The 21052-nt window shown below is 42.3% G+C and overlaps 1 protein-coding gene across 1 annotated transcript; it reads left to right on the top strand.

The window, feature by feature from the left end:
* Window positions 1–783: 783 nt before the first annotated feature.
* Window positions 784–16342, top strand: LOC311154473 (serine/arginine-rich splicing factor 5-like). The gene is made up of 8 exons (XM_084207032.1): window positions 784–898; window positions 3029–3167; window positions 6622–6692; window positions 7457–7543; window positions 8977–9049; window positions 12765–12838; window positions 13766–13876; window positions 14879–16342. The coding sequence occupies exons 2-8, from the start codon at window positions 3042–3044 to the stop codon at window positions 15168–15170; spliced, it is 834 nt and encodes a 277-aa protein (XP_084063158.1). The 5' UTR covers window positions 784–898; window positions 3029–3041; the 3' UTR covers window positions 15171–16342.
* The last annotated feature ends 4710 nt before the right edge of the window (window positions 16343–21052 follow it).

Raw genomic sequence — 21052 nt, 5'->3', positions numbered from 1 at the left:
AATTAGATACTTAACTCCAAGTTAAAACAGGAAATCCAGACATGATGCTGTCAGACAAGGGGGAAAAATGGGCAAACCAAACTGTAGCTATATTTTAAGCATTGGGACAGTGAAGACTTAACAAGCTATGCTACATTGACCAAACAGATAATTTTCATCCTGGTCATCATACTGTAAACAGTCATTAATTACACTGTAAGAAGTCCATAAAGTGAGTATATCTGACACTGATAAAGCAGGAGTGTGCTGTTTATTCATGGAAAAACTGCTTCTGCCATCCAGGCCTGGATCCTCACTAGACGCTTTTCCCCAGCCAAGGTTTCCCCCTGGTGTCAGCGATTAACAATATTGTGGCGTTGTCCAAAGCAGCGTCATTCTGTGTGCAGAAGAGAAGATGGTAGTGAGGGGCTGGCCGCAGCACGCTTCTGTTGGCAGGACTAGGCTGCCGAATGCAACACTCCAGATGAATTCTCTGGACGTGTGACTTTTCTCCTCCATTTGTTAAGCAGAATTATTACCTATCTGTTTTGCCATGTCTTAGACAAAAAGTCACAGGCAGTTCAGCATGAACAGGCTGCCCGTGGAAGACGTGGATGCCCCATCCCTGGCAGTGTGCAAGGCTGGGCTGGACGGGGCTCTGAGCATCCCGGTCTAGCGGGAAATGTCCCTGCCCGTGGCGGAGGGCGGCAGCGGGATGGTCTCGAAACTCCCCGCCATTGTCCCCCGCGCCTACATCTCCCGTCGTGCCGCGCGGCGCGCTGCGGGTGGGGCTGTGCGGGCGGCTGTGCGCAGGCGCGGCGGTCGCGCGGCGGTCGGTCGGTGGAGCAGCCGGCAGCCATTGTCGCCGCGGCCGCAGAGCGGTTCCCTCACGGCCAGCAGGACTCGCCGCTCCGCGACGGTGCGTGGCCGCCCCTCTACCGCGGGGGGGGCCCGGGGCGGGCGCGGGGAGCTACCGGCGGGGTTCTGGCGGCGGTACCCTGCGGTGGGGCGGGAACGGGCCGAGGCCCGGGGGCGGGGGGCGGAGGCCGCGCTGGCGCCGCGCGGCGCCGCAGGCCCGGGCGCTCGGCGGGGCCGCGGCCGGGGGGGAGGAGGGGACGGCCATCCATCGCTGCCCCAAGGGGGTAGGGCTGATCCCGGCGGAATGGCCGGGAGCAGCCGTCGCGGATTGGAGGCGAGCGCAAAGCTTCGAAGAGCCGAAGGGGCCGACGCCGCTGCGTGGGCCGGCGCCGTGATGGCGGCGGGCCCGTGAAGAGGGCCCGGCTGCCTTGGGCAGGCCGCAGGCCTTGCGCAGTCCCGGATCCTCATGGCTTCTCGAAAGGAGGGAGGAGCAGATGGCCGCTTGCTGCGGGTCCGTGCTTCCCGGGGGCTTTTCCGCACCTACTGAGTCGTCAGCGAGCGAACTCGATTTCATTGTGGTAGGAGCGACGTGTGAAGCTCCGCGCCTCCCAGGTGTCAATACAGATCTCGCATCCATTGTGCGCCTTGATAATGAGTAAATAACGCGCGGATGGGTTGTTCGTAAGTCTTTCGCAGTATATTTGACAGTTTCAGTGGTGATCAGTTCCACCCACCCACCCACCCCATGTTCATTTCCTTCTATAATTCTTCTCCCCACTTTATTTTTCTAGAACTAAAAATATCGAACAGCAGTTACGCAGTCATTTTAATCTTTCAAATCTCTGTTGTTCCCAAAATGAGCGCTGTTGCCAAAGTGGCTGTTCTTGCCGTGTTTTAAAGCATAGTTACGTAAGGCTGTCCTTCCTCTACGAGGGCCTGCCTTTCCTTTAATACCCACGGCTGGCCTGGCCAGTGTTTGTGCGGTAAGGGTGCGCCAGGGAAACCGTGTGTTGGAAGACTGGGTACTCCGCGAGGGAGCTGAACCAGCCCCCTGAACTGGATTTCCCTGTGGGCATCAAAATGCACGGGTGAGCACAAAGGAGAGAATGGCTACAAAGGGCAGCGTAGGCTCTTCCGAGGTTCGGGGATTGAGGCCAATCTAAGTAAGTGCTGTCGCAGTTCAACCCCTCGCCCCGTAAAAAGCCCAGTACCCGGGCTTCCAAAACTCCTGCACTTCTCAGATGGCATGGTAAGTGAGTAAAGAAAGTATTCCGTAGAAACCTAGTGGGTGTATGGTAACAGAGAAGGTAAATCACATTAATTCAAAATACTGCATCCAAACTGACTGGAATTACTTTCACAGCTAACATGACATGTCCGTTTACTCTGCCTGCATTAGAGCCCATTATTGTTGTACAAGATCACGTCATATTTCCAATTCCTTAGGGCTAGAATTCTTTGGTTTTTTCTATGACAGCAAGCTCATTGAGTGAGCCAAATAATTAATATTTTCCACTTATGAGATTTTAAAAATTTGTAAACCACATAAACTGAAAAAGTGACATGTTAAGGTAAAAGATGGAGTTTTACATAGAATATCTCACATTATATATCCTGGATCAGTGGATAGCTTTAAAAATTTGAATGCCTCAAATAGCCTTTTTTATTTTCGCCATTGTTGAAATCTCATAATGCAAAATTCTTCTTCAAAACCAGATAGATGTTTAAAATAACTTCTATTTATGGTTACTGAAAATCAGAATAATTTGATGACTACCATTTATCGTTAGTGTGCTAATAAAATTTTATTGTTGAGATTTTTCTAGATGAAAGCAAAAGTTTTACGAATTTTTTTGTTGTTTGTTGTTATTCTAATGATTGGCATACAAATTTTGTTTTTTTTTTTCCAACAGCTGCTAATCCAGTCAAAACTTTCAAGTTACAGATTTGGGATTTTAAGTTTCATGATTAAAAAGTACAAAACTGGAAGTTCTTTGTAGGTTATGCTAGAAGTCAGCAAGACAGGATTTTATCCTTTCTATGGCTGTAGAGAATCAGGCTTTTAACATGTATGCCTGGAGGACAGTAAAATCAAATCCTATTTAACCAAGATTTCTGAGCTGTAAAAGTGATCTTAATCACCCTATTTTAAGTTTGTTAATCTGATAAATGGTGCTGTTTTCTTTTTTAGCATCAACCTTAAGATGAGTGGCTGCCGTGTCTTTGTTGGACACTTGAGCTCACGTGCTCGTGAACGGGATGTAGAGAAGTTCTTCAAGGGATATGGTCGCATACGAGAAATCCATCTAAAAAATGGATTTGGGTTTGTGGTAAGTAACAGCTTTGTTTTCCTTGCTCTTGCTTGCAGGTACTAACCTTGCTAGGATGATGTCAAGGAAAGGAAGATGTTTAAGATAATAGTTGCAGTGGGAAATAGAAAATATTAATAAACATTTCAGAAGGCTTTTCATAATTTTGGATTACAGTTTTGGCCAGGTTTTGCTCAAAAATCTCAGTAATATTCCAGCTACATTAAATACATTGTTTGATCCGTGGCTTTAAAATTTGCCCCTCATTTCTGAAAACTGTATAAATAAATATTGTGTTATGGCAGTACAAAATTTTGCAGTCTTGACCCAGAAGAAGAGTTTATAAGAGCCACTCAAGTGCCTCTCTCAGCCCTTGCAGTTTTCTTGGTCGTATTTCTTAAATAATGGCCTGACATAAAAGCAGAGTAGTTGGCTAAGACATCAGGTGTAGTATGGGTGCTGGCTGGTGGATGGCAGCAGCACAGCTTTGAAGTCTTGTGCAGCTGAAGTTCAACATATTCATCATCAGTACATGTTTGTAGGGCATATCTGTCTGTCAGACTATGAAATTAAATAGACAATTCATCATATCTCAGTTACCTACGACTGCTTTCTAGAGCTCTGTGCTCCTAAGTGTCCAAATTTTGCAGATTTACAGATTCACAGATTGACTCAGAATCAGCCTGTATTTTAACTATTATCTCATGAGAATTGAGAATTAGCTGTTGTGCAGCACTTAGTTCAGGCTTGAAAGGCTGATACTGCCCTTGCATAATGGCAGGCTTACATGTCACTCTTTCTGCCAAGATCAATCCCTTGAGTGAAGTTATTGGAAAGGAACAAAAGGATAGGCTTTGCCTACTTTAGTTTCATGTGAATATTGCTACTTAACTCCTACACATGGTGGTTTCTGGTTATTATGAGCTGCCAGCAGGTAAATACCTGTCTCTTAAAAGTCTGGAGGTAAATGGCTGAGGTAGACACAAGCCTGAGTTTATATTTAGAGTGCTCTTTCCAGCTGCTGCTATTTCTCCGTTCCCTTTCCTCGAGTGTTCTTCTTCTCTTCCTGGGCAGGGCTGTTGACTCATTCAGGAACAACTTCTGTTCAGCTCCTGTAAGCGAGTCAGTCAGTCCTCCCTCCTCTCTAGTTCCTAGGTGGAACCATTTTCTTTGCAAAGATCACTAATAAGCTTGAATAATTGTCTCATAAATGTATATAAATAATGTAATTGTTCTCAGAATAAAATGTTTTTTCTTTGCATCTAAACAACTTTCCCTTCCATACTTGTCATCCCATCATTGTGCACCCCTATCAGAAACCACTTCCATTGTTTGTGTAACTGTGTTCTAGGTTTTGGAAGACTGACTGTATTCCCTTGAAGCTGCCTTTTCTTCCTGCTGAACAAACACAGCTCTCTCAACTTTTCTTTATTATCCAACCTTCTGATGAGTTTTGGTTGCCCTCTGCTAGTCTCTGTCCAATTTTTCAATGTCATTTATGAGCTGGAGAGACCAAAACTGGACACAGTGTTCGAGGTGTGGCCTAATGAATGCCAAGTAGGGTGGAATAATAGCACCCCTTGGTCTGCTGATTGTACTCCTACGGATGCAGCCCACGATACGATTTGCTGTCATTGCAGCAAGGCCACGCTGCTGACTCATGCTTAGCTGACTCTCCACAAGGGTTTCCATGTCCTTTTCAGCAGAGCTGCGCTTCAGCCACTCAGCCCCCAGCGCATTCTGCTGCTTAGGATTGTCTTAGGCCGCATGCGGCACTTCATGTTCTATCTTTCATTAAGACTTGTGATTCTTGCTTGCTTAATCTTTCAGCCTATCAAGGTCTTTATGTGGGATGGTTTTTTATTCTGGTATATCTATTTGTCCTCCCACTTCGGTGTCAGACACAAAACTGGTGAGGCTGTTCTTGATCCTGTCATCCATGTCATTTATAAACACATGGAATGGCATTATCCTTCATGGCACGTTATTGGCCTTGTGCTGTCAGTTCATCTTTATTTTCTGTTATTTAAGACTTGTATTTATAAAACATATTACAAAACCAAGTGAACATTGTTACAGTGCTAAAAGCATGTTTTGTTGTGCTTGATGGAAATCATTGCTTAATCTTTGAAACTAATTATATTTACTTAAATTTTGTAGATTTTGGGGCATAGTATTTTCAAACTTCAAACCATAAAGCTAGATAGACTTGCACATGTTCAGTTTGTTAGAAAGTAGTTGACATAATGGGACTTGTAGTTGCCAGCTATTGATACTTTCAAATGCTGGACCTAAATTTTGTGTCTTAAGATAATCTTTGCATCATCATGCAAGGATGTGTAATGTTTCACTTGGTAGTTAAACAAATTTCAGTGCAGAAGGGGGAAGATTGCTTAAGCTAGTATAGCTTCTGAAAAGCAGTTTATAGTTATGCAAACACTTTCTTCAACTTGAGAAGCTTCTTCTCTGTTGTACATTCCTTGCAAGCTGCAGTTCCACAATTTTTTCTCTCCATCTGCACTGCTGCTGCCAGCAGTCCCTACCCAGCTGTTTGTTCTCTCTCCTTTATTTCTTTTCTTTGTCCCCTTGCCTCTCCTGGTGTTGCAGCAGTTTTCCTGCCACATATAATGTATCTACCTGGAAAGGTGATCTGGTTGAAAAATAACACTTTTTGATCCCCACCTCCTGCACAAAGTGTGCTGTTTTTCATCTGGGTAGGTTTCTTGACCTAGTTTCCTGCAGAGCTGTACAAGCAGCTTTGCCAAGAACCAGTGGGCTGGATAGTGGGCAGAGGCTACTCTAGCTGACTAAAGCAGCATTTCTGCCAAAAGCGAAGTGACAGATTCCATTGCAACAGTAAATGGAATTATGCTTGTTATAGCTGATCTGGACCCACAGGTGGCCAGCACTGAAGAAGGGCTTATGTTTCATACTCTTCTTAAATGGGCATCTTTTTGCCCAGCTAGTGAACTGAATTCACTTATCAAAAATTAGGAGGGTTTTTTTTTCTGGTTCAGTCTTTCTTTGCCGGTTCAGTAAGAATTTAATCTTAAGAGAGTTTTGGCAGTGCACAATTCTCCTACGTTTGATCAGCTCATGCTATTAATATTCAATTTTCCTGTATGTGGAGCTGTGTTTTAAATTATATGCCTTTAAGTAGTTTCCCCCACGTCTCCCCAAAAGTATTTTAGATATTTCTTAGCAAACCAGGTAATTTAATTAATAGGTCCTGCAAATGAGTTATACTGAAACAATTGGGGAGGCAAAAGGAGTTTGTGGGACGGAGGGAGAAGAAATTATCATGAATAGGAACATCTTGGCTTTTCAGTCATAAATGTACTAGGAACTAGCTTCCTTATTCAAAGTTCTTGGTGATACTTGCTGTAGAAATGTAAAATTTATAAAAGAAGCATGTTTATTAGTATTTGCATATACTGTGAGGGAAAATACATTTTTATTCCTATTTTCTTTTTAGGAATTTGAAGACCACAGGGATGCTGATGATGCAATTTATGAACTAAATGGTAAAGAGCTGTGTGATGAAAGGTAAGTGTGTTACCATAATTTCCTTTAAGAATAGAAAAAGTGCTTTGCATCTAAATGCAGTGTGCTCTGACACCCATTTCCTGTCGTTCTCTGGTGGGATATACCTTCCTTAACTTCAAAAGACTTTCATTGGGATCCAGTCTTGTTTAAGGCAAAGATTCGTTTGGGACGGGAGGAGGAGTGGTTTAGAGCAGGGCTGACTGTTTTCTCTACTTGCACTTAGTTCTCTTTCAAAGGTAGCTCAAGATCTTCTCATTAGGAATATTACTAAGAGTGAATTGAACTTATTTAGTATTTCTCTGTCTGTTGACCAGAAAAAAAGCTGATGGCCTGTTACCATTTGGATCGTTGCCCTTCAATTGGCATTAATGTCAGCTATAGTCATTGAATGTTGCAGTAATTTTTATTGTGATTATGGAAGCTGTATTTTAGGTCATTAGGTTGTTGTTAGTTATTTTAGTATTCTTTTCTCTCTGTGAGTATTCCTGGGCTCTGCTTGAGCAAATTCAGGTGTTTGGCTGAATTACAGACTCATGACAATTTTCATGAAAATCCGGGGGAGGCCAGTGAGAAAAAAACACTGATCTGGCTCTTTAAGAAATGCCAGTGGTTGTGTTATAAATCATTGCTTGCAAGGGCAAGATAATTCTTGTTTATGCACATTTGCTTCCAGTTGTGAAAAGATTTAAGTCAATGTCAAATACTTGAAGTTTGTTGTTTTAATTTTTTTATGTGCTTGGGATTTTTTTTGTTCCTTACATAAGGGTCACAATTGAACATGCTCGAGCCCGAAGAGGAAGGGGAAGATTCTCACAACGGTTCAGCTATTACCAATCGCAGAGTGGATCTAGGTAGGTGGTCTGGGCTCTCTGTTTGTTTCCTCTTCCAGTAACAAAAGAACTGGAGTTTTCTTTTTGTGATTTAGGGATCCAGCTCTGTTTCCCTGTATAGCTTCACAAAAGAAGTTTTATGTTCTCAAACCTTGCAGGTTCATTACTATTACTTGCCTTCTCAGGCTGCAGAGAGTGGGGCTTGTAAAGCAGTTTAACCATCTTGCAGAGGTTCACAAACCTATTATGAAGTGCCTTTGCCATATCGTAGGCACTATGCTGGTCTTGCTTCCTGCTGTCATGTAAATGATGTGACGGAGTATTGCTGCAGTTGGATTGGCTGATTTTATCACTAAGTCAAGAGAAATGCAGCTTCTGTATTGCAGCTTTTGTCACCAGATTGAGTTTACGTGATAAGTAGGACATTGTAGAGCAATAATTGAAGGTATTTACTGTCTAACCAAGTTTTCACGTTTCCAGTTGTATAGTTATCAAAATGCTTTTTTCAACACTGCCTAGAAAAGGAGCAGTGCTAGGGCACAAGATAAACACTTCTGCACGTGTTAGTAAATACCGGTTGACTAAGTTTGCTGACCAAGCAGGAGAGTCTCCCGCGATGGAATGTGAAAACCAGGACACAGCTCATCTCTCGAATTCCTCTAGAGGACACACAGTATTTGTGGAGTTGTCCACTTTGAGTGATTAGAGCCAGTGATGAACCTTGTGCCAATGTGCAGTGAAAGTTCTGCACATTTCCATGTATTCTGCCCGACAACTACCCGTTAGATCTTTTCACTTTATATCTACCTGTGTGAAGGAAATACGTGTGGAAGAATTTACTCTGTAGAAACATTCATAGCTGTGGGCTATGCAGAGTAGAGTTTGGAAGAAAGATGAAGATACATGGGACATAAAGCTTCACAGTTGTTGCAAAGTCAGAATTGCTGCCAGTTACCAGCCAGTGTCTGGAACATCTAATTTGCATGTGCAAGCATGTTAATTATATTTTTTTTTTTTTTTACTTTGGTGGCAATAACCTTGGTGTGGTATAATTGGTCTGAGGTCCAGGCTAAAAGTGGACTTTCAAAGTAGCAAGTTTGCTTGATTGAAGGTCGTGGGCATCTGACATTGTAGTCATGTTCATGATGTCAGACTGCCAGTGCTAGACAAGAAGAGGTTTGCAATAATGGAAAAATGACACTCATCCTGCCAGTTTTATGACTCTGGTCCTCTTGTTTAAATACTTGGAAGATTTGGGTGTTCTGAAAAAAATGGGACACTCTTCTAGTGGAGTCTTAAATATACTTTTGACTAAGAAGAATCAAGTCTGCAGTCCAGCAATAAGAAAATTACTTTGTCTTTCAACAAACTATAGAAAATATCAGATTTCTTAAGTTTTGAATTCCTTATACTGGAGAATTTTTTTCTTTTTTCTCCCCTTTGAATTCTTCCAGCCGGTATGGGCCTCCTGTTCGTACTGAACACAGGATCATTGTTGAAAACCTTTCATCCCGTATCAGCTGGCAGGTGAGTTAGCATCTTACTGTCTCTCTTTTACACCCTATTTTACTGCTCCGTAAGTAGACTGCGTTCAGTCTAATTTCTTAATAAAGCCATCATAAATATTTAATGTGAACAAAAAATAAGGAAAAAACCTCAGGGATTGGTGAAAATTAGCATTCAAGCTTACAGAAGTCTTTTGTTTCAAAGCTGTGCAAATATTCTCTAACTAGATTTTGTAATTGGGAACTGATTCATAATTCTGTTTGCCAACTGATACGGCTTTGAAAGACTCTAGATTGTTTCTAAAATATTGAAACATTACCTTAATCCAAACTATGTCATCCTTTTGTATTGTTACACCTGGAGGTGCATGCCTTTGTTTTGATTGTAATTTATAGTCTTTTCTAATGTTTTGCAAAATATTTTTGTGACCCAGTTAATGATTGAGAATTCTGGTAAGACATCATGAATGGAGGCAATTTTAAGAGAGCTACTGTGCCGAATATGCTTATTGTAGATACTTTTTTTGTTTTTGTTTTTTCACCTCTTGCTAATGTTTTGCTAATATTTAGCTGGCTTTTAACAGAATAGCCATGTAATCAATTCTTTTAGTTGTGTTCTCTGTAGTGTACAGTGTATATAGAAAGTTCACTTTGTAAGGACATAGCAACAGATGCTATTTACAAAAGGTGAGTGAATAGTGGAGTTTAGTCTTGTTCATTACCTATATATTCTTTGAATAAAGAGACTGATTAAAGTCCTGAAAGATGCAGTAGGACATGTTGAATGTTCAAAGCCTCGGTCTTGGAGCTACTTGTGGGAGCCCCCACAAGGAGGCTTCTTGGCTTGCCTGGAGCTCTGCTGATGTGTTTCGTAAGAGTTGGGTGCAATCCATGCAGATAAACGGTTGAACTCAGTTTATCTTTGCATGAGAGGTTCAAAGGGTTTGTAACAGAGCAGTTGTGTTAATTATTGAATAACTAAAGAAAACCAGCTGAGTTGATACAATGATCAACTGGATTTAATCTAAATATCTTCTGGGTGTGCTATGCAGAAGAGATTGTCACTTGAAAACAACAGTAGGGACCAGAGAAGTAAGCTATAATGGAGTGTTAAGGAAAACAAGTCCTATAATGCTGTTTAGTGTCAAATGCATAACTTGAAAAAAAATTAACATTTTTGTAACTTTCTTTTACTTGTGAATATTTATAATGGCTTTATGTGTACTTATATTTTAATCTGAAGCCCACTCAATTCAGATTTCATACTGGTGAATCTTTTAGTATTCTAATTACATGTTTTAATGTCTCTTAAATATATTTAAGTTAGCATAAGAGACTTTTCGATACCTGCCTAAATAGACATCATTTGAAGGTAACAACCATATGCAAGCTGCATTTACTTGTGAAGTTGTACTGCTTTGGTACTGACTATAGTGTTTTAGCTTCTAACTATGCTACTTATAACACATTAAAATAGCTAATCCATTAACAGCAGTGCCATTATTCTTCCCTTCTAATCCCTGCTAGGAAGCACACTCGTTATGGAACCTTGCTTTTAAACTTGCACACAGAATTTAATCTTTGGAGTGTCCAGATCTCCATACTTTGAGAACATCTATCTCCCAACATCTGTGTTGGGATATTTAAAAATAGAAAAAGCCAGAAAATTTGTATTCAGATCACTTTCCTCAGATTGTTGACTATATTGTTAATAGATAATCCCATCCCTAAGTAGTAGATAAACTGTGAGAACTCTCTTTTTTTTTAAATGCAAACAAGTATTTCTGCATGTTTAGAGCTTTCTAACCACCCTTATCAGTTTCCCAGTATCAAATTTTCTAGCAGTTCTGAAAAGTAGGTCTGTGTTACATCAAGATATATTTTCCTATTTATGGTTGTCCTACACCTTATTTCTCGCTGGTGCTATGGACAACGGGGTTTTCTTGTGGTATTTAAGGTGACCCAGAACAGTAAACTTAAGATAAAATTTGATTGTTCCACTGGTTAGGTGATACCAGGTAACTTTTAAAACATTCCCCTAATTACAGAATGTTGAGCTTTTATAACAACACACACACACTTCTCGTTTAAGAAATAATGTTGGCATCTTAATTGTGTTGACATTGCGATTACAAATGATATTTCATGTTAATGTTTCTTAGGATTCAGCGCATAGCGTGGCAAGATTGTGGGAGCCTCAATCTTAAAGCTGAAAGTTACTGATTTGGGAAATAGATTTGCGTAGATTAACATTTTCTAACTTCCTTTTGACTTACCAGTCCTGGTCTGGTTAAAGTCTCATTGACTTGAGCAGAGTCAAAATTTTGTCTATCATCTCTAAATTGAGGTAATTTGAAGTATTGTTTTTAATGGTACTAATAGGGACCAATTTTCATTTGCTATTAGGGTTTCTTTATATTAAGACCTGTGAAACAAGGAAAATACCTTCTACTTTCCATATGCAAGTTTTTAACTTAAAACTATTGAATCAAAATACTAGATAAAACTAAGCTTTTTTATTCTGTGGCAAATGCTCTAAAGTTTTTTCTTGGCTTTTTGTTTTGTAGTCTTTTGTTCCTTAAGCATATTTCTAATTCTAACCAAGTGCATTTTGAACCTCTTCTAACAACCTTGATTTGGTTAACCTTCATTTTTCTTGTGTGGAGGAAAAAGAACCAAAGATTTGGGGGTTTTTTAGTGGCTGAAATTCTAGGGTTTGGCCTGTTCTGAATTTTCCTTTTGGTTCCTATGACACTCCTGTTTTTTGGCAGTCTAGATCTTGGTTTGCCTGGGTTTGATCTCGATTGGCTAGCACAGATCATCCTCGGGTTCTTTAGCCACTTCTGGAGACTGGAGACTATGTCCAGTGCTTTCAGGGCCTCTGGTACCTCCGTGAAGCATATTGCTATGAGCCATCACTGCCTTTCTCATGTAAGAGAGTTCCTCTTGGCCAGCTAGGTATTGGACAAGCAGCTCTTTGCTTAAGGTACCTTCTTATATCACCTGCCACTTGTGGTGTGCTGCGGTAAGTAGTGTGGGATTATAAAATACCAGATACTGTTGGGTAAAAGTGCTGCCTTAACTTAGACAAATGTTTAGCTTTTTAGTGACCTTTTGCTTTATTTGTTTGTTCTCTCTCCTATTGCTAAGCAAGTAATTTTACTTGTCCACGTTTAGCCTCTGTTAAGTTTAAGATAAGGATGTCTATTGATGTGACACTGTAGCGTGATGGATACTCAAATGAAATTTTAAAAGAAAAATTCCTTTGTAAAATTTTTAATTACATTGTAGTAAACCTTTTTGCTTTTAATTTTGCTTTGAAGCTGGGGGAGGTGAGCATAAAGGTTGAATTTGTCTACATGTATTGGAATGTCATTTAACTGGGGCGTTAGTTATGAAAATCTGGATTTAATACTACTGCATTTCTCAGTTCTGATTTCAGGGGACACGTTGGTATTTTAAGTATTGCATTGTCTTTTCATAACAGGTGGTTTTGGGATGTAGGATTATCTTGAAAGCAGTGTTTTATTCACTGTAGCTGTAAAATGATGGATCCTTTCTATTTGCAGCTGCTATTACATAAGCTCTTTCAGAAACTTTTTTCTAAATGATATTTATATTTTTTTATATAGAAATTAAAAAGCATTAAGCTGTTTTAGCAGGGAAAGTTTTAGGGGAGTGTTCTGCTACCTGTCTGATGGGTCCTGTTCAAACTAAAATGTTAACTTTTGCTGTAGGACTTGAAAGATGTAATGAGAAAGGCAGGGGAGGTCACCTATGTGGATGCACACAGAAACAACAGGAATGAAGGGTAAGTTCATTTTGTGTCTTTGTGTGATGTGATAGCTGAAACTATCAAGAGCATTATTTTTTCTCTTAATACAGAAGAAGTGAAATATAAATCTATGGGGTGGCTTAGATGCTGAAATTTCTCCAGTTAAAGAACCAAAACAACCCAAAACATGAACTGTTAGTAAGTAGGAGTTCAGTCTCTATTCTATATCATGAAAACAATGCATGAAAGCAGGAAAGGAAGGGAGAATTCCATTCAAATGTTAAGTCCGGCTGTCTTATCTTTATATAATCATTTATGATCTGAGGCCAGAACACCTTCTGTCTGTGGCCACTTTACACTGGTTCAGCAGTCAGGGTCGTGGGAAATGAACATAACCAACTTCCATGGGGAATACCTACCTGCCCACTCTCTGTTCTCATTCTGCAGACTACAAAGGGCCTGCACAACAAAGCAGGAGAGAAGGAAGTGTGAATAGAGTGTCTGTGCTGGCAAAACTGCTCTAGGACCACTGCAAACCAATGCAACGTAGACCCTTTTTTGAGTTCAAATTAAAAAACCTGAAAGACTGGACTTTTCTATTCACTGTTAAAATTCTTAAGTAGGGCAGAAGAGTCTACAAACTTGTTTTGTTTCATGGACAGCTTTTGGATGCAGTTTAGTGGAGGACTGAAAGGTATTTCCTCAGCTGATGCAGGTTTGTGTAGCTTCCTGCATTTTCTCCATCTCCTTGCAGATGGCAGTTCTGGTATTGTTTAAGTAGATGTGAGAGGTATGGGTAGCTAGGACTGTTGGTGTAGTATTTTCTTATTAACCATGTTAAAAACTAGCTTTCAGAAGATAAAACAGAAAGCTGTGAATCAACAGATTAAAAAGGGCCAGACCTGCTTTCATTACTTTTTTTGTTTCTCTGAAACTTTTCTTTCATTTCATTACGGTATACAGGGTTGTGGAGTTTGCATCTTACAGTGACATGAAGAGTGCTCTGGAAAAACTGGATGGCACTGAGCTGAATGGACGCAGAATTAAACTGACTGAAGACCACAGAAGGCATAGGTATGTCACCTGGCATGATAAAATTCTGCTGAAGGCATGGATTTGGGTAGTATTGGTGCCAAAGTTTGATTATGTCGTTTTTTTTGGCCCCAAGCTAAATATCACTGCACAGAACCACTTTTTAGCAGTGTAAACAGATTAAGATAAGAACTGACTTGCTGAAACAGGGTAAATAGAACACTTTTGGATGAGAGTAAGAAAATTTTTTAAAGACAAGATGTGGTATTATAAAGAAAGAACAACTTAAAACATGAATTTTGGTATTAAAAATGTTTAATTTAAAGGAAAGCTGTTTCACAGTCCTGTGAAATAATTTCTCAAATGGTTGTGAAAGCCAACTTGTTCATGAGAATAAAAGAAAATCAGTTAGCTTGCTTGCATTATTCCTAAGCAGTTCTGCTGTTCAGTCATTAAAAAAACATGTTGACTGCAGCTTTTTCACTGTCTCTTTCTGTGAAAAAAGGAATGCATTACTAGTGAAGGTGTTAAAACTCTAAGGCCTTAAAGTGTGCTGGTGATCCACACCTTTAGAGACTTAGCCTCTTGAAAGAAACTCTTGTTTGCATGGCATTTCTCGAGAGAATAGACACCACAGGTATAAAGTTCCATTTCTGTGTTCTTCTTAATAAATTAAATGATACTTCAAGGGAGGATGTATGCAGACAAAGAGTTGTTCTTTGATAGAGATTCCCCTGCCTAAAAATTGGTTTCTCTCCTCCTGGCAGGAGCTGGGGAGAGGCATCTCTTATTAGGCAGTTCTATTGTGCCACGCTAGCAGATAGTGTCCAGGCCAGCAGTTGCTGATGGCCTTCACGTAAGAAGATACTGTCAGGATGGAGCATAGCAGAAATCTAGCGGCACTGTGAAATGGCTGAATGCTGTGAATAGCGCTGTCACGTGTTCAGATGAGTGGGCTATGCGTACAAAGTAGTTGTAAATTTTACATGATTGTTTTAAATTTAGTAAGAGGCGAGACTAAAGCTTTTAATTACGTTTTTCTAGAAGCAGATCTCGATCAAGGAGTTACTCAAGATCTCGCAGCAGATCCAGGTCTACAGGATCGTCCAGATCGGACAGCAGGTCCCGCTCCAGGTCCAGGTCCCGCTCCAGGTCCAGGTCTCGCTCTCGATCCCGATCTCGCTCTCGGTCCCGCTCTCGTTCTCGCAGTCGTACTCCTAAAAAGAGTTACTCCCACAAAAGCCACCGCTCCAGCTTGATAGCTTCTTCTCCCTCTCCTTCTTCTTCTAAAAGAAAATCTCGTTCTAGGTCGAGCTCTGCTCATAGCCGTAGTTAACCTGCTTTGAGAGATGTATTAATTAATTTGATTCAAGTTTCTTCAAGACTTGAGACAAGTTATGTGTGAGATCTGGGAGGGGAAGAGTTAACATGATGAAAGGGTGACCTCCTCTTACATTGCCAAAGTGCCTGTCATCAAATAGGCCATCTCTGTGAGGAGGGGCTGGCTGTCAGCTTTCTTCTTTCAGTGAAGTCTGGAGTGGGAAGTCTTTTTTATTTTTTTCCCTGCTATTAGTAAACATTTCTATCATAGATATATTATGTACACATAATGCTGAGGTAATGGGATGAGACAATACGCTGCTTTCTCCCTCTCTTGCCCCTACTTTCCCCTCCACCTCCAAGGCCTTTGACTTCCAAAATACTATGTTAGCTTTTGTCCTTGGTATTAAGTCTGAGAACAGGAAGTATAGATTTAATTCCTTTAAGGTTCTGTGGCTACTTTTCTGTGCGAGAATGAATGGACCAGATAAAATTAGTTTAGAGTTCCCCTTTTTCCCTGTTGCTTGGCTTAACAGGCTGTTTAAGTTCCAGCTTTACATGACCTTGACAATATGCTTAATTTGCAAAAGACTTTCAGGAATACACATTGGTTAGTTGAATATTGCTCACTTGGATAATGGATTAATACAATGTTAAGCAGTAATGAAAGCTGGAATTTTCTGTTAAAATGAGACATACCATCCAGATGTCAGGTTTATTGGGAATCCATTATAATAATTTTACAGTAATTCACTAGTATGTGGTATTGTATGTATAGGCCTTATTTGACAGGTGACTTCATAAAACTGCACAGAAATGTCAATATGCATGTCCATGTTTTTGATGTTTATAAAAGTGACATAGCTTTCATACCCAAAAGTGTGATACTGAATAACATGTGTATGACTAGCAATAGTCTTGATGGAAAGGAAGGTTATTTTAGTAATGAGAGCAGCAAAAAAAATTCCCAGGAAAAGTGTAGTCAAAATCTCCGGAATGCACACTTGTTTTGATTAATAGAAATTTCCACTGCAAATACTGTTGTTCTTACAATTTGGAATTAGATATTTTTTTTTAACTTCTGTATTGTCAAAGAAGGGAAACATTTTTGGAAGAAATATGTAAATTAATCCCAAAGTCTTACATGTATTTAAATGTACCATTCCTAATAAAATCAATCCTTTTTCTGGCTTATTTTGCTGTTTTGTTTAATTGTTGTTGCTGTTGCTCACTTCAGTCTTTCGGACATGATCACAACGAAATTTATTTGTAGGTGTACTTGTATAGAAGCAAGAAAATGGAAACTAGAAACCAGTTATAAGTGGCCAGATGCTGACTAACTGGAGGACAGGATAGTATTTTACTGGCATGACCAGCAGTGGCTGCTTGAATAAATGGCAGAGGGATTGTTTCTGCAGTCCTTGCAAACAGGTTTGTGTGATACCTTCTGCTCTGATACTTCAACAGAGGAACCAACAACCTAATGGCCACTGGTGTTGGTATCTTCCTATAGGTAAATTCATTTGTCACTTTTGAAATACTGTACTAGAGATTCTTACATTGCCTACACAACTTGTGTACATATAAGGCTTCAAGGCTAACACCCTTTATAAAGCCAAGTTGCTGGTGACCCTGCCCAAGGCAGAGGTTTGGAACTAGATTTTTAGGGTCCTTTCCCATCCAAACTATTCTTCCATTCTTTGCAATGTTTGGCATGATGCGCTAGCAGTTCTCTTACCACAGGACATTTTCCTCTAAGGGAAGGAAGCCTTATCCTACAGCATGCAACTGCTTGCAGCATGAGACACACCCACCTGGAAGTCAAGCACTGCAATTAATTCCATTTCAGCAACTGGCTGCATCATCCCCCAAAAACAAGAACATATTTTCTGTGATGTTTATGCCACTTCTTTATTACTAATTACATTTTGTCAGTTAAGCGCACAGCTTTTCATCCAAGGATATCCCAGTGGTTCAAGAAGATAAACTTCATTGTACTTGGCCACATCATATCTCTGCTTTATTGATGAGAAAAGGAAAGCGAGTGTTCTGTGTGTTCATCTGTGGTTGCCAAACAAAAGGGGGCGAGGAGGCGGAGGAGGAATATTCCTGCCAGGAAGGCCAGGATTCCTCACGGAGCAGGTTTGGCTCTGGCTCGCGCCATCTACTGGCTGTCCTTGTGCCACTGCTCCTGGGGCCGCGAATGGGCTCAGAAGGGTGTGGCTTGTGTTCGAGGACAACGCATTTCTCTTTCAAAACCGCGCTAAAGGAGCAACGTGATTCCGAGTAGGAACAACCCCAGGAACCGTACCCGCATCGCTCTGCCCTGCTCCAGCAAAGGGTCAAGGGCCTTGAGTGCCTGGGTGGAATTTCTCTGCTCCGCCAGCTCCTCCTGCCACACCCCGATCTGAGAACTAATTTACACAGTTCCTAAGTGGAATCAGTCTACTTACAGGGGTTTTGGAAGCATGTAATTTCCCATTGTTTCCCTCATTTCCACTCCATAGCCACTGTTTGCTGTCAGACTAAGTGCTTTGTGCATCCAGTACCTGAGGGCATGTTTCCCATTTTTCCAGCCCTGCAATCAGGTCCCCCTTCACCTCTTCTCTCTGCAAACCTGCTGGAGAGTTGTTAGCCTTTTTTCACTCCAGGTTGATTAGCCAACAGTTATACCTGGCAGAAGGCTCCATGCATGCCAGCCTAAAGGTGGGGATGCAGCAGAAACATCAGGGAGCCATTCGGACCTTGGAGTCAGCGCCAAGAGGAAAGTGCAAGGGTTAACAGGCTGGGGTTAGGAACAAGAGCAATTGTGCTGTAGTGAAATACCAGCTAATGGCAACTGGGTAGTCTCAAGATGTTCAAAGGATATTCACTACTATTGATTTACTGGGCCTAAGACCATGAGGGAGTGATGAGGGAGGGAATAATAGATGTTAATCTTGTTTTTCAAGATGAACAAAGGACTTAAAATAGAGAGTGTCACTGGTAATGAGTGTTATTTTTGTGTAGTGTGATGGCATTTTCCTGTAACCAGGGTTGAATGTGGTCTTTACCAGTTCTCTCCTTTTACACTCTAGAAATCTCTTGTGCTTTGTGGATCTGGAAAGATCCAGATCCAGAGCAGATGTTTCAGTTCAGACTTAGAATTTCTCTCCATATGTCTGTATGTAGGTGTGATACATCACTGGAGAACCTGAGATCCGGTTCAGCAGGGTCCTACACACATGCTGGATTTGTTTTACCCAACAGCCAGCTCTCTGGTGTTCTAAGGCGACTGATTTTTCCTTGATCAGAGTCCCGTGGGTGGGTATTACTTTATGGTTCATAGAGGTAGGATGCTCCAGGATACTCTTTTAAGGAAGTGAGTGCCCATTGGTATAGCTGAAGTTAAAATCTGAGAAGGCTCTCAATCTAGAGCCATGAAAAGAAGAAGTACCCTAAACTTGGTAAAATTTGAGCCAAATGTTAGTCAGGGGACAGACTAGCAGTGGTGCAGCATATGCTGGCACAGCAATGGCAAGAAGGAGATGGTAGGGAAACATACAAGCAAAAGAAAGGAAACTGGATGAAGTCTTTGCATTCACATCTACAGCTGAAGGAATTAGTCCTCAAACTCAGTGAATGAGACTATGCATGTAGGCCCCATTGTGAGTTATGGTTGGGATTTTCCAAGTGCCTCAGGCTATCAGGAGTCCAGGCCAGCAGCGTTCCAGCTATCAAACAGAGCTCTCTCTCCAGAGCAGACTGTGGTTAGGCCATGGGCAGTCTCTCCTGCTACTGACCATCACACAACCTGGCCTCTCTTGACAGCCTATCCCTTTCATGCCTCCAGCCAAATCGGAATTTACCAGAGCTGGACTTAAGTACCACATCTAGTGCTTCAGTCTGAAGTGTTGGTATTGGTTGCACTGGTTTTGTCCCTTCTATGTATTTTTTCCAGTAAAGCTTTGGGTCACACTGGCTGTTTAACAAAAAGTATAGGCAAGCAGCTCTGCTGTCTCTTACACATAGGGGCATTGCCGTGTTCCCTGCATCACTGCCAGTTCCTGTGAATGCCTTAGCTGAAAAGTGATGTGCTCAAAAAGCCCCAAGTTTTCTTACACGTTTAAAAAGTTTCCCAGTTCTTTTCATTCAAATTATCACAGCCTGTTTCTAGCACTGTGCAAGAACCATGACTGATCATGTAGACTGGTCTTCCAGGTTTGCCCAAAATGCTTGCTGCAAGATTTCTGCCCTCACTTGCACTCTGTTTCCATTTACTTTATCTTTCCCCAGTTCTGGGACTTGGATGGTCTAACCCCCACATCTGCTTATTATACGCACTGTCTTGAATTTCCTTTAGTATAGTAGCTTGTCTCTCTTACCTGTGAGCACCAAAATTATTGCACTACACTATTCCCAGTGAGAATTGATGACACTCAGTATATTTTGAGACCCCAAATCTCACCGCAAACACCTCAAAACCTGTGAATGAATTAACTTAACTCTGCTAAGACCTCACCAACCTGTGTTGTGCACTTTCCTACCGTCCTTCAAGCGTCGCTGCTACCCGAACAGCAGCAATCGCAGTGCGTGGAAGAGGAGGGTGCTGAGAGCGGGTTGTGCGTGTGTTTACGGTGAAGCCGTGGTGTGACGCAGCACTAAGGGTGCCTTGGGCTGGGCTCCGGGGCTGCCCACGCGCTTCTTCGCCGTGACGGTGCTTGTTGAGGTGACAGCCGGGTTTGCCGGCACGTCAGCAGCGCGATCCCAGCGGGAAGTGCCATCACTGCTTCCCACGGGGCGGATCCCGGGAACCGAGCGAGCCCGGCGCAGCCCCGGCCCGCCGGCCCGCCAGGTGGCGCTGTGGCACCGCCTCACGGAAACCGCGCTTCTAGAAACTCCAAAAACGCCTCAAAATCGCCTCAAAATCGCGCTGGTGACCCAGAGCTTTGCCTTTGCGGAACCCGCCGACGCACACACGGATACACACGGACACACCCACACACACAGAGCTCTGCCCTCGGCCCCATGAGCGGTTTCAGCACGTTCACCTGCCGGGGAGCGGAAGGAAGAGGGGGAGGAGCTGCGGGGGGGCTCAAAAGTCAGCCATGGAGGTGAGCCCTGTGCAGATCTCCTGAAGGACCTGTTCGTTGGAAGGCACCTCTGTGTGTGCAGATAATCTAGGTCCCATCATTTTGACTCCCTGGCATTTCCTCGAGCCCTTGGAAGTCTCTTTGTCGTGACGGCCACCGTGAGAAATGCTCTGAAGCGCTGTGGACCTGTTTCTCCTGCCCAGGGTGGTTCCAGGGTCGCTCCCCCGATCCCCACAACATCTTCGGAGCGACACAGACCTACAGCTTCACCAAGGGTCTGGCTGCCCCCCTTTGGGAGCTCTGGCAGGGTGAGGGAGGGAAATGGAGAGATTGAATTAAGATCCAGGTATTAAACTGCAGCCACCCAGGAAACCTAGAGCAGCTGATTTTGAGAGGAGAGTGGTTACAAAGGCTCAGAAGTGAGCTAGTGAGAGCTAAGTAATGCTTCTCATCTGCACTAGAGTGAGAAACAAAACTGTCTGCCGAGGAAGCTGCCACCCCCATCCTCCTCCTCCTCCCCCTTCACGTGTACCCACAGGAGCTGCCCTGAACGGGGGCTGCCCCCTCTGCCATGGCCTGTTTGTAGACAGTGTCAGGTACGTGCTGAATACTGGTACTCCTCCAAAGGAGTCTGGTGACAAAGACGCTTCCGGAAATAGCTTCTGGCTTGGTCTGGAGAAAATTTCTTGTTGCCTGGGAGTGACTTCTTAGCAGAATGGCTTTCTGCTGTGTTTTACCACCCAGTGCCTACAACAGGGCTGTTACTCCTGTAGGCTGTCCTGCAGGCTGGCTGGGGGCTCTTTCCCTCCGTTCACCCAAGACCTCT

This window comes from Fringilla coelebs, assembly GCF_963513975.1.
Source record: "Fringilla coelebs genome assembly, chromosome: 6".
NCBI lineage: Eukaryota > Metazoa > Chordata > Aves > Passeriformes > Fringillidae > Fringilla > Fringilla coelebs.
This window is presented reverse-complemented; position numbering and strand designations above follow the sequence as displayed.

What these genes read in the sequence shown, in the direction of transcription:
- LOC311154473 (XM_084207032.1), top strand. Translation starts at nt 3,042, where the DNA reads ATGAGTGGCTGCCGTGTCTTTGTTGGACACTTGAGCTCACGTGCTCGT. An exon ending in AGAAACAACAGGAATGAAGG is followed by an intron (nt 12,839 to 13,765) that starts GTAAGTTCATTT and finishes TACGGTATACAG; the next exon opens with GGTTGTGGAGTTTGCATCTT. An exon ending in GAAGACCACAGAAGGCATAG is followed by an intron (nt 13,877 to 14,878) that starts GTATGTCACCTG and finishes ACGTTTTTCTAG; the next exon opens with AAGCAGATCTCGATCAAGGA.